Source organism: Colobus angolensis, unplaced genomic scaffold (genome assembly GCF_000951035.1).
Source record: "Colobus angolensis palliatus isolate OR3802 unplaced genomic scaffold, Cang.pa_1.0 Scaffold67, whole genome shotgun sequence".
In the NCBI taxonomy this organism is placed as follows: domain Eukaryota; kingdom Metazoa; phylum Chordata; class Mammalia; order Primates; family Cercopithecidae; genus Colobus; species Colobus angolensis.
In genome coordinates, this window is record NW_012120376.1 from 3729597 (window position 1) to 3742662 (window position 13066).

General features: G+C 33.5%; 1 protein-coding gene across 3 annotated transcripts in view; it reads right to left on the bottom strand.

Annotated features, from left to right (window-relative positions):
• Positions 1–5554: 5554 nt before the first annotated feature.
• SLC16A7 (solute carrier family 16 (monocarboxylate transporter), member 7) overlaps positions 5555–13066 on the bottom strand; it is a 168688-nt gene continuing 161176 nt past the window's right edge. Inside the window, exons 4-5 of one of the 3 annotated variants that reach the window (XM_011925970.1) lie at positions 11361–12179; positions 5555–7747 (exon numbers count right to left, since the gene is read on the bottom strand). In XM_011925970.1, coding sequence (XP_011781360.1) covers positions 7491–7747; positions 11361–12179 — 1076 coding nt within the window. In that variant the 3' untranslated portion in view covers positions 5555–7490. The remainder of the gene's footprint in view (positions 7748–11360; positions 12180–13066) is intronic. The other 2 variants (XM_011925971.1, XM_011925972.1) reach the window with 2 other exon arrangements.

Genomic DNA, 13066 nt, shown 5'->3' on the forward strand with positions numbered 1-13066 from the left:
TTTTAGTGTCATTAGGTGAAAAAGAAAATTCACAAAATAAGAAATTTGAGATAGACCTTATTCTAATAATTTCATTACCACATCTTCAGGTTCTTAGATCAAGAAATACTGTAGAAGTGTTCTCCTCAAGACTATGCTACAGCAATAATTGCTTGCATACAATTAAAGAATTTAACAAACTTGTACTGTGTGTTCTGCGCTATGGTGTTCTACTTTAGAAAACAAATGAGCACTGCTTCTAAAATAAAAATGAACATAAATTAAAAAAGGAATGAATGAGATATTGATATGTTTTCTATTAATACAATATTGGTATGTTTAAATGATTTTGATATTGCTATAACAACATATATTGTGCAAAATAATTAATCTCACTAAATATTATTTCTGATTTGCCAAGAATTATCTGCCATCAGGAAATAGTCTTCAAAGTAAGTTTGCAAACATGATTTTGCAAACCATGATTGGAAAAATATATTCATTTGGGATATAAACTATCAAGTAGGGTTTTTATATGTATTTCTAGGAAAATATTTTATTCACTCTATAAAGGTCATCATTATGACCTTATGGCTTCTGTAGTTCAACAGAGAAAAAAGTATGTTAGAAGTTAAGAGACCTGAATTCTATCCCCAACCCTGCATTTACTCAGAGTATTGGTATAGGTTTAGGCAAAATCCTTAATCCAGTCTAGTTTTACACGGTAAAAATGTGGATGCCTAACAAAACTGAGGGTTGAGAGGATGAAATGAATTCATTAAATATATCTTCTGAAACATAAATATATCAAAACAAATAAAAATACAATTAGATCTAATGCTTAGAAATAAATATTTTAATTCACATGTGCTATTTCTCTAAATCTAGAAATATTAATGCTTTAGTTAGATGTAGAAAGTTGATGGTAGAAAAATAAAATCCATTGTACCACTGAAAATCTTGTCAGAAATACATACTTTTGAGATTCAGAGGATGAGAAAAAAATGTGTACTCTAACGAGCAAGCTATATAAACTGAATCTAACTCAAAAAACTTATTTTAGATGCATATAAAAACTGAAAAAACAGAATTAAAATCTTAGTCAAAAGAATGTTTTAAAATTTCCATCCTAAATTTATGTGAGATAAAAAGCCATTCTTTTGTTTTTCTGAATAGAGGTTTTTATCAACTTATTCTATTTTAATAAAATGTTCAGTATCAGTGTTTTCACACAGAGATTCTCTAGCTTATTTTGCCACATTTAAATTAAAAACAAAGAAACAAAAAATCCTGTTTGATCATGTGAAAAATATTTGCTAAAATGTGAAAACATTTATGATCATTAAGTAATTGCCTACTGATATATCCCTGAATATTGCTCACCTTATTAACAAGTATATACAAAGACTGAAAAACATGTAGATCATGCAAACAAGTTTAAGTGTAAATAAATACACCAAAGAAAAAAAATTCATACTAAACATGTCCATAGTTAAATAAAAATGCTAAAGAAGTTTTACCTAGATATTATAAAAACATAGAAAGTAAAACATTTAAAAAATAATTATATAAAGAAAAGGGGGGGAGATGATGTGGAAGCAGGAGATTGGGATGGAAGATGTAATTTGATCTAAATTCCCATATTCTCCTGTAATACCAAAAATTCATTTTGCAATATTAATTTTGCTTTTAAGGTGGAGACTTTCAAAATGACCATTCTCAATACTACAGCAATTCTTTCATGATTTGGACATAAATGAATTAAAGTGAAGAAAAAGCAGTGGAGAAGACTAAAATAAACCAGATTGTAGCACCTTGTAAAGAGCTAAAATCTCCAGTGTACAAACAACTGATAGGAAAGAGAAAATCAGAATCATAATAAAATGACATAAGCTCAGAAAATGACTCATTTTTAATTGTATTAACAAAGATAATTTATAATTTTGATTATACAAGCATTATAATTACTGATAATTGGGTCTCTCAGCTTTTAAGTGCCTTCTCAAACTGAGCTCTGCATATGGTTGTGCAGAAATCAAAATTTTAAAGAGAGATGAGTCAAGTCAAGTTTGTTATATTAGTCTTATATTCTCAATACTTTAGATGCGGATTGGTGCTCTGAATGGTTGTGGTTAGAAATCTTGTTGGTATGATGTATCAGTGATGTCACTGCATTGATGGAGACTACAGAATAATACGTAATGGTGCAACGTGGTGATGGTAAGCTTTGTTACTGAATGTTGTCAGGCACTTTAAGAAAATTAAAAACATTCATGATAGTGCCAGTTTTTCAAGACTCTAAAATCATGTTCAATTATATGTGTATGTAATTATAAACATGTGCATCATGATTAACTTTGAAAAGAATGCAGCGCCTTGCAAGTACACTATTTGAATGGAGGTAAGGAGAACTACAGTCTAAAGACTGCAAAAGTCTAGATGGAGAAGACAAAAGCAATGACACTTGTTTTCTCTATAGAACAAATAAACAAAGAGGCGAATGACAACAAAGATGTTCAGGGAAACTTGCAAAATAATCTAGAGTGTAGGGTAAGTTGTATTAAATGATGAAAATTAATATGTAACTGTATGGGTAAACCAAATCATTTGTATCTTACAGTCTTTTTTTTTTTGGTAGCTAGGGATATTATAAATGGGATAATCACTAAAATTCTAAATATAATGTTTTCTAGTAAGTACATTTTCCTTTTTTCTTTTTTTTTTTTTAATAGAGACAAGAGTCTCACTCTGTTGCCTAGGCTGGAGTGCAAGTGGGACCATTATAGCTCACTGAAGCCTCAACCTCCCGGGCTCAAATGACCCTTTCGCCTCAGCCTCCCAAGTAGCTGGGACTATAGGTGCACACCACCACATCCAGCTAATTATTGTACTTTTGGAATCACGATATGTAGCAACCAATCTGGGAATTATTTATTCATAAAAGATAACATTTTCCTGATAACTCCAACCTCAGAAAAAAATGTATTATGCCTGACTCAAATATGTTATTATTTTCATGAGAAAAGAGTCATATTAAAGCAAGTATGTCTATACATAATAATTATCATTATTTGAGATAATTTGCATTGGGGAGAAAAGCAGGTAATTAGAAATTACATATTCAAGGCTGGGTGTGGTGGCTCACACCTGTAATCCCAGCACTTTGGGAGGCAGAGGCAAGCGAATCACCTGAGGTCGGAGTTCGAGACCAGCCTGACCAACAAGGAGAAACCCCCTCTCTACTAAAAACAAAAACAAAAACAAAAAAAAAACACCCACAAAATTAGCCAGGCATGGTGGCACATGCCTGCAATTCCAGCTACTCAGGAGGCTGAGGCAGGAGAATTGCTTGAACCCAGGAGGCAGAGGTTGTGGTGAGCTGAGATCGTGCCACTGCACTCCAGCCTGGGTGACAAGAACGAGACTCCATGTCAGAAAAAAAGACAAAAAAAAAAAAAAAAAGGAAAAGGAAATTGCATATTCAGGTTCTAGCAAATGCAGTTCTCTAATAAACAGTAAATAAATCATAATACAAGTTACAGTTAAACCTAATTGTTTTACTATATAGGATTTTACTATATAGGATGTACCTTTTTTGTACCTATATTTTATCTTCCTTTGCTTCTCTGGCCTCTATCGGTAGGCAGCATGGTAGTGGACACCCTAGGGAATCTTTCTGGTTTTAGGTAAACCTGAGTTTTAAATTTGGTTCATATCACCTTTTAACTTCGGGCAGTTTGCTGAGCTTCTTTGTTTTATGTTTTCATTCATCTGTCATGTCAAGCTGGTAATAATTCTGCCATGGTTTTGGTTTGAATATTGAAAGCCATTACATAAGCAAAATGCATAACTCGTAAATATTAGTTCCCTTTCCACTATGTATCCAATCTCCCTATTAAGCCTAAAAATAATAATTTTTTATTTTGTTTTATTAAGTCCTCAACATTCTACTTATAAAAGGGAATTTTTAAAGGTGTTTTAGATGAAAAATAAGTTTCAACTAACTGATGAAGAATATCTCTTCATATTTATGTCATCTACATAAAAACTTACATTTATATAGGATATCGTTTAGTCTTTTCTATATTCTTGACTGTCATGTTGTACAGCCAGAAAAAAATGAGTAAAAATTATCTAGATTTTTTAAAGTGCACATTCCAACATAACAAATCTAATTATTTTACCTATTTCTTAGTATTAGGCTAAGGCCAAGAAGTCCATGAGCTAAGGTGTTGAAACTTGGTACTAAAAAAGTGATATTTATGAGTCACGTAGATTTATACTGAGAAAACACCATGTCTTCCAATGTGAAATACACTAAAACCTGATCTGTTGTCTCCTAAGGTACGCTAGGTGAACGTAACAAATGATGAGGAAAGGAGGTGCGGACAGGTCAGGAGAAGTGCAAACCCAATGTTCTATTCACAAATTAGTGATGGCCTATTTAAGGTTAAGTAGTGAAAAATATGGGGGGCTGCATTAACATGAATGAAAAAATTCTTAAAGTAGCCATGAATTATTTTGATACCTTGATTAATGACACCCTTCCTTCTGTACAATTTCATAATGGGGGAATACAGATTAGTGGAGATTGTAGTGGTATACACTGACTTTGCTTCATGTTATCTCAAATGTTTAAAACCTATTGTTCCCCAGAGGAAGAAATATGTTCAGCACTAATTGTTGCAGAGGCGGAAGCCAAATATATCTCCTCCTCCATTTATGTGACTATATAATAATGAAAATCCTAAGTTGATACTCTTTTCTCCATCTTGAAAAGATTCTGCTAAAGCAGCAAATCTTCAAACAAGTTCAAGAGGGTGGGGAGAGTGAACAAGTAGAATAATTTACATTACCCTGGAACAATTCTGAATCCTGTAGGTATGTATGTCACTGTTTCATGTGTGTTCTGGTTTAACGGTCAGTATTTATGCATGGCAGTTAACGTGTGCATATTTGTAACTCTGTGCAGTGCTACTGCCAGGTGTGACTGTACAAATCACGTGCGTTGAATGTGCAATTTTTACTTTCTTTTCTAACTATTTAATACAATCAGCATTAGAAATAACGAATGAAGGCCGGGCGTGGTGGCTCAAGCCTGTAATCCCAGCACTCTGGCAGGCCGAGACGGGCGGATCACGAGGTCAGGAGATCGAGACCAGCCAGACAAATGTGAATTGGTTTTGACGTGATGAGAAACTGATCAGTAAGTAAATAAACCTCCCTGGAGAAGGCCACTGAAATGCACCCAGCAGGACGTCTCTACTACAAGGTAATAAAAAATATATAATATAGCCTTTGTCCTAAAACCTCATGATTATTACTTTGCCATTTATTTCCCCCTGGAACATGATATTCATATTAGTTTAATGTACCTTTTCAGAGAATTCAAGACACTTTTTGGGAAATAGAATTTTTTTTTTTTTTTTGGAAATTTATGATGGGAGAGGTACTACACAATTTAAGGGTTACACTTCTTGACAAATCCGAGTTGAATAAAAAAGAACTAAAAATATAAACATAGCTAATTCAAGAATCAAGATTGGGTGAAACTAAATTAAAAACAGCCGTAAAGTCCCACATTTTTTCCTAATTTATTTACCTATGATATTGGCACATCTTGTTTTACTTAACATTTGAAAAATACAAATATCTCTTCATATGCAAAAGAGCAAATGTTAAATGAAAAACTCAATTTCATATAGCTTCCTAAATATGAGCCACATGCTTAAGCAGTGAATTAGCCTTATGAATCAAATCTTTAATGTTAACTATTACAAAAGTCTGGTATCCAGGTGCAATCTTACCAGAAAAAAAATAGCACCTGCCTTTATTACAATAAAAAAAAGAATGCCTAATTTGCTTTGACATCTTAGGAGTGACATGACACTGCTTTAATAGTCAAGCACTAAATACTTTTTAAATTAATCATAATGTTAAACTTCAGATTTATAGATGCAAATATATTTATAACTTTAGTCATACTGTACAATTTCTTTCTTGTTTAAAAGTACTTTCTCACTCAAAATGGTATTTATAGTTTAAAAAGAATATGCCTCTGTATTCAGGAGTGATTCAGGTTCCCAGATGTTTTCTCATAGTTATGAAAATGGGAAAGTGCTGAATTAACCTGGGCTGCAATATTTCAAGCTTTTTGCTATCAGGTTATAAACTATACCTACAATTGCAAGTCATACAGTGCCTCTATTTCTAGAAGGCTTTTTACGTTTCCTGGCTTAGTTATGTCCAAAGGCAGCAGGAAGTTTCATCAGTAGAGGGCAGAATTTTCAAGTACTGCCATTCTTATCCTAGGAGACATTTCCAGTGGTTGAGCACAAGGCCTGTTTGTGGTTTGCTTTTACTCTTGCATTTTTGTGGAAGGGAGGGAGCTGAGACAGCTTAGAGAGTTCATTAAAACCACCTCTCTTAGTTGTAGTCAGATGAAGTATTCATAACACTAACCTTCAATTACCACTATGTGTTGGGAAAAATTAGAATTCGGTCTACTTACAATCCTGCCAACTAGGATTTTACTTTGGTATTTCAGCATAACAGCGAATCTGGATTGAAGCCTGATTAAAATAAAATCCTTGATTATTACTCTCTGGATTACGAACTAAAATCCTTGTAAAATCAATGGATGTGGCTCATTGTTAAGAGTCATGCAGACTTTTACATGTTAGGTAAGAATTCTAAAAATTATTTGAGGGTTTTATTGTCTAGCACCAGGTACTAATGCCCCCGACTCAAAAAAAATCATGCTCATGGATTAATCAAGTCTAACAGTGCTCAGATTTAATGGTTTAACATTGATTTTCTTTTCTTTGTCAAATTTACATATGCAAATATTTTTATAGCAGTCAGATATATTTTTGAATAAGGATCACCCTCATTTTTACCCATGTGCTTATCTTTAAAACTAACATTGTAAAGTAGCACACAGACATATGTTTCTTTTGTCTTCATGGATTTTTTTTTACCTTAAAAATAAATTATCACTTCTTTTTGTTTTTTATTCTCCAGACACTCTGCGTACATGTGGGTAAGCATGTGGGAGTATGTGTGTTTGTGTGTAAGAGGAGATAATTGTCTCTCAACTCTATCTCATACATTGATATCAAGCAAAAAAATGAAATGTATTAAGGATCACTTTATAGGATTAGGCATCCTCCTCCTAACTACTTAAACCAGGGGTTTGAAATTCAGAACTTTCCACATAACCAAGACCGAAAGTCACTGGGAGACTTTAAAATTAGTATTTTCACCACCACATCCAGAGTCAGGTATGGAAATAAACCTGTAGCATGGATTCTTTCTATGCATAATATCAAAATTTACCCAAATAAGTTTTAAAACTAATTTAAAATTTGCCATTGAGGAAAATATCATCTCCATCCTTAATTGTGACTCCTCATTTCAGCTAGAAACTTTTCCAATACTTTAAAAAAACAAAATGAAAAACAAACTGCTAGGGAAAGCAATAAACACTGAAATTAGAGATGTGATTCTCGTTAAATATTAGTTTCTCTTTCTGAGGTTACACTCAGTGCATTTGAAACTTTGACATTAACATCTTCCGAATGTTTAGATTTGCTCAAGCGTTCCGATTCTCTGGTCGTCTCTCTTGCACCTTGCTCCTTCCTTTCCTTTGCAAGCAATCTATAGTTGATAGCATTGCCAATGAGCAGCCACACACTTGCTGCTACCACAATAGCCCCACAGGCCACGTACATGTATTTATAATCTCCAGTTATATCCACCAATTTACCTAGAAGACAAAGAGCATCTTTTTAAGTTGGCATCATAAAACAGTCATATAATGATAAAAATTTCAAATAAATGATTCTTCAAAGTATATTCCTCTTATTTAAATTAATATCAAATAAGACTTTAAAAATTAAAAAATCTAGATTATGACTTCTATATATGCTTAGCAAAGGTATGCAGAGACACTCACAGTATTATATTACCAGTACATTAAATGTACTAAAAATTATTTCTCCCACTAAGATATACAAACAAGACAAGTTAGGTATATATTTTGTGTGTGTGTACATTAATACATACATGAGTGAGGTATATTTTTATATCTATACATGTAAATACAGATATCTCTATTTACAGTACACATGTTAGGATTGCTTCACCCTTTCCATGCTTCCTTTTCTCTTCAATAGAGAAAAACTACTTTCTTTAGGAGAAACCCAAAGACTTTTACATGGTTCCTAACAGTGTCTAATATTTACTAAGTGCTTTCTCTATGCCCCATACTAGCCTAAGAATTTTATCTGTAATATCTCACTCGATCCTTACAAGGAGTACTGTGAGGTAATCTGGGCATGGTTACATAGCTAGTTAGTGGTAGAATCTAGACTCTTAACTGAAGTCTGTCCGGACTTATTAACTACTCTGCAGAATGGCTTCACCTAACCTGTTAGTTAAGTGCCATATCACTATTTGAGCTAATCCCAGTTTTTTACTTTATCTGAGTCTAAATTATTAAGGGCAAACTAATCAGTAAAAAACTATTTGTTCTATTTGATTATTGAGATCATTTAAAATCTAACCTGGTGCCATTTAATCTAGAGGTTTACTGACTTAAAATTTTGTCAGCTTATATTTAGTTTTGTCTCTTGCTTATGCAGGCATCTAATTCTTAGTAATTATTAACAGCAAAATTTAGTGTATACAAATCTATATAAATTAGCATATGCATTCCAAGTGACTCTGATATACAACTTTCAAACCAGTCTGTTTAGTCAGAATCCATAACATTCTCCCTAGAATCTAGTCAGTGGCTCAACATTAAATTTGGCTACTTGCAATATATTACCTATTTGAACAAAATTTTCTGTTTTAATCAGGTAGATGGTAGAATGGTTTTAAGTAAGCATGATATATTCATAAACATAACAAAAATTGCATAATTTAAATTTTCCTTCCTAACTTGAGTCAAATATTTCTATTTCTATAATGATTGTTATACTTCTACATATAAAAGCATTAGATCCATGGCCCATCAGAGTTAATACCACTTTGGGCTGCCACATCAGCATACTTTCTAAATGTTTTAAGAATTTTTTAGCATCATCAAAAAACCAGATATGCTTTCCAGAACTAAAGCTTCAATTCTTTCTGAGAGGAGCAGTGAAAGTTCAGTCTGAAAAAAACAAATATGAAATAGAAACCACACACTCCCTAATTTTCATTGCTATGCTGCAACTATGTCCAAAGTAACAGCAATAATATTCAATCATTCAAAAATATTAACTCAGTGTCTACTATGGGCCAGGCAGTTCTAGCAATAATCAAATACTATAGAGGACAAATCAATCTAAAATCAAGAAATATTAAGGGTAGCAGATGGCAGATATGTAATGAAAAAATGGATATATAATGGCTACAGTCTGAGAATTTCAACAATAGGTCTAAAATCAATTACTGCCATTGGCTACCAGTGGCACATGGTTTGGCAATGTTAACGCAGTAAGCATTAAAAAATATTGAAACTGGTTTTAAAAATATAAATGCACATTATCTGCTCAGGTGGGAGTGGCCACATACGATTCCTTTAATTCTTAGAGTCTATCCCCACAATGTATTTGGACTTGATTCTTTTTTCATCTCCTCATGCATGGTGACTTCTCTGTTAACACTAAGAATTGTGTGGATAATGAATAGGCTCTAAAATGCATTTGATCAAACTAATACTGTATGAAAAGAAGGACGAATTGTGCTTATCTTATGTAACAAAATCAAATGTCTGATAAATAATAAGACCTACTGGCTTTCACTCTTTACTAACAATTGTTTTGATGTCATGGTATATTTATATTGAGAGATATACCACCTACCATCAAAAAGTCAATGATGTCATTAAAATTAACAAATTAAACATAAATTTTCACACTTTCAGAATGGTTCCTTGATGTCATGTAGAAAACAGTTTAAAAACTGACTAAATAATGGAAAAATTTACATTTAGCCTGGCAGTGACTCTGACCATGAGAGAGCAGGCCAAGAGTCTAAGTGAATACTTAAGTCGAGTATTAACCAAAATAATATACAGTAGTTGCTGGCAAAGGCTGGTGCACAAACAGAACGTAATATTTATAACATTTAAAGCCTAAGACGAAATGAAGTTTTAACTTCAAAATGCTCTTATGCATGTCTTTAAACCATAAGTTCAGAGGGCATAATTTACTCCTTAAAGCATTCACCACTGTAATTCAGAAGGAAACTATAAAATAACCACAAGCAATTCTAACAAAACTCTAATGCTTCTGTGATGACTATTTTATCTATTTCTCTCTCTCTCTCTCTTAAATATCAGACCAGCTTCTCAATTTGTGAGGGTACTCTTTGGTCATGCCCTAAACATGTACCGCATCCTTTTACTGAATAATTTAGACACTTTTATTGGCATCTTTGAAAATATTTCAGATCTTAAAATCCGAAGGTAATCTTTCCAATTTATAAACATGGAACATAAATGGCACCCAAAAAACCTGTGAATAAATTTTCAGTCATCCCTGTCTTTCTTTATATGTAACATATACATGAATATATTCCTATCAGTGATATTATAAATGTATTTTCTCAGCATGTAACAAATTTCAAATTAATATATCTAATGTACTCTATTAAAAAATAGATTCTGACCTTTTGAGAGAATATTTTACATTTTTGGCTCATTTCAATATAAACTGTCAAGAAATCTGTTCACCAATGATTGATAAAGATAAAATAGCATTTTTTTCTGATATATTTTTAAGAGACCAAAACAACTGAAGTATATAAAAATCCTGAAGATTATGATACTAATTATCAGTCTAACATAAGTTCTTAAGTTCATAGGTCCAGGTTCTGAAACAAATTTAGGTCTAAAATTGACTAATTATGAAATTTTAAAGTTTATAGTAAAACCTAAAATTAACCTGCCCATATTCCTTCAGGCTATTAGTATTATAAAACACATTTAAAAATCTGTATATAGCCAGGCGTGGTGGCTCAAGCCTGTAATCCCAGCACTTTGGGAGGCCGAGGTGGGTGGATCACGAGGTCAGGAGATCGAGACCATCCTGGCTAACATGGTGAAACCCCATCTCTACTAAAAATACAAAAAAATACAAAAAAAAAAAATTAACTGGGCATGATGGCGGGCACCTGTAGTCCCAGCTACTTGAGAGGCTGAGGCAGGAGAATGGCGGGAACCCGGAAGGCGGAGCTTGCAGCGAACCTAGATCGCCCACTGCACTCCAGCCCGGGCAACAGAGCGAGACTCCGTCTCGAGAAAAAAAAAAAAAAATCTGTATATAAAGTCTCAGTTAATGGTTATTAATTTTATGCTTTATATTTTTCTTGATGAAAAATGTTCTTACCAGCAAGAGGAGGGCCAAGAAGAACTGGGCCACACTCCACAACTGTGACAAGTCCGACGGCACTGGAAAATCTTGGTGCACCCACGAGGTCCATGAGAGTTTCAAAGAGAACACTGCTAACACTCCCAAATCCAAGGCCAAAAAATATAGCATATAATACCAGGCTTGTGTAGTCCTGTGCCAGCGGGCACAAGAGATGACACACTCCATTGAACATGATTGCAAAACTGAAGAAGTACTGAATTCGAGGTCGAATATATTTGGAGTTTGCAATTAATCCTACAGAAGGCCTAGCAAACATATCAACAAAAGCCATAATAGATAGCAGAAAAGCTGCCGAGTACTCATCAATTCCCTGGTCTTTAGCATATGGAGCCAAGAATATAACGGGGGCAAAAAAACCTAGGAACATAATGACATTTCCAGACAGATATATCAGAAATCCTCTATGCTTAAAAAGGGAGAAATCTAAATACTTATTAACTTTTTCCCAAGTTGATTTCTTCGATTTGATTTTCTTCCGGCCTGAATCGTCTTCTGTTATGACAGTCTTATTTTTAGACTTAGAAGTGGTTTGACTGGGTCCAAGGGGTCTCATGAGGGACCCAGCCACACAGGCATTCAAAAGTAGACTTCCCAAAATCAGGAAACTTCCTTTCCAGCCAAAAGTATTAAAAAGGTACTGATTGAAAGGAGCCAATGAACTTAAGAAAACAGGACTTCCTGCCATGGCCAATCCATTTGCCATGGGTCGCTTCCTATAGAAGTATTTGCCAATTATTGTTAAGGCAGGTTGCAGATTGAAGGCTAAACCTAAACCTAAAAAGAACAAAAAAAGTGGGGGAAAATACAAACACATTATGGCACTCATAAAAGAAATTACTCCTCAAAATGTACATTCAAGTGGGAAAGGCAGAATTAAAAATGCAATATGAGATAGTACATTTTGATTATTATAAATGTAATTGCACAAAAACAAAAAGGTTTTCATAGCTGAACACTTGAAATGACAGTTTCATATTCCTTTAATTTTAAAGCACAAAAATAAAACTAAGAATTTCTACTGATATATCAACAGTCATACAGTAGGTTGAAACTAGGACAAAATTATTAGTTCTCAATTAAAATTTAATTACACAGATCCTTTCCTCTTGACATATACTTAAATACACATATATGGAATAGATTTCTTCCTTGTGAGCAAGAGGGCAATATAAAGGTGTGAATACTTTCCTTTTGGCATTGAAGAATTATAAACAAACTAAAAAGCTCATAATTTGTAACAATCTTATGTCTCCCCATAAACATTTGCTTCAATACCATGCAAATAGCAAAAACAGTAATGAATGTATGCCATTAATTTCATGCTCTACATCCCTCATATTCCACATTTAATGTATATAGATGCACATGTGTGCTAAGTAAAAAGGAATGTTTTGCTTGAAACATAGTTTTTAATTCAGGGATTAACGCTGATTGTTTATATGAGCCAAAGTCCCCACCGTCTAGGGAGCTCCTTGGCAGTATCGAGTGTCACCTTTGGAAAATTAATTACCTCTTGTAGCTCACTAAGGTACTACTGAGAGATTGTAATAAATAAGGTCCTTTAAAAAGTACATTGACTGAGGCCGGGTGCGGTGGCTCATGCCTGTAATCCCAGCACTTTGGGAGGCTGGGGCAGATGGATCACGATGTCAGGAGATAGA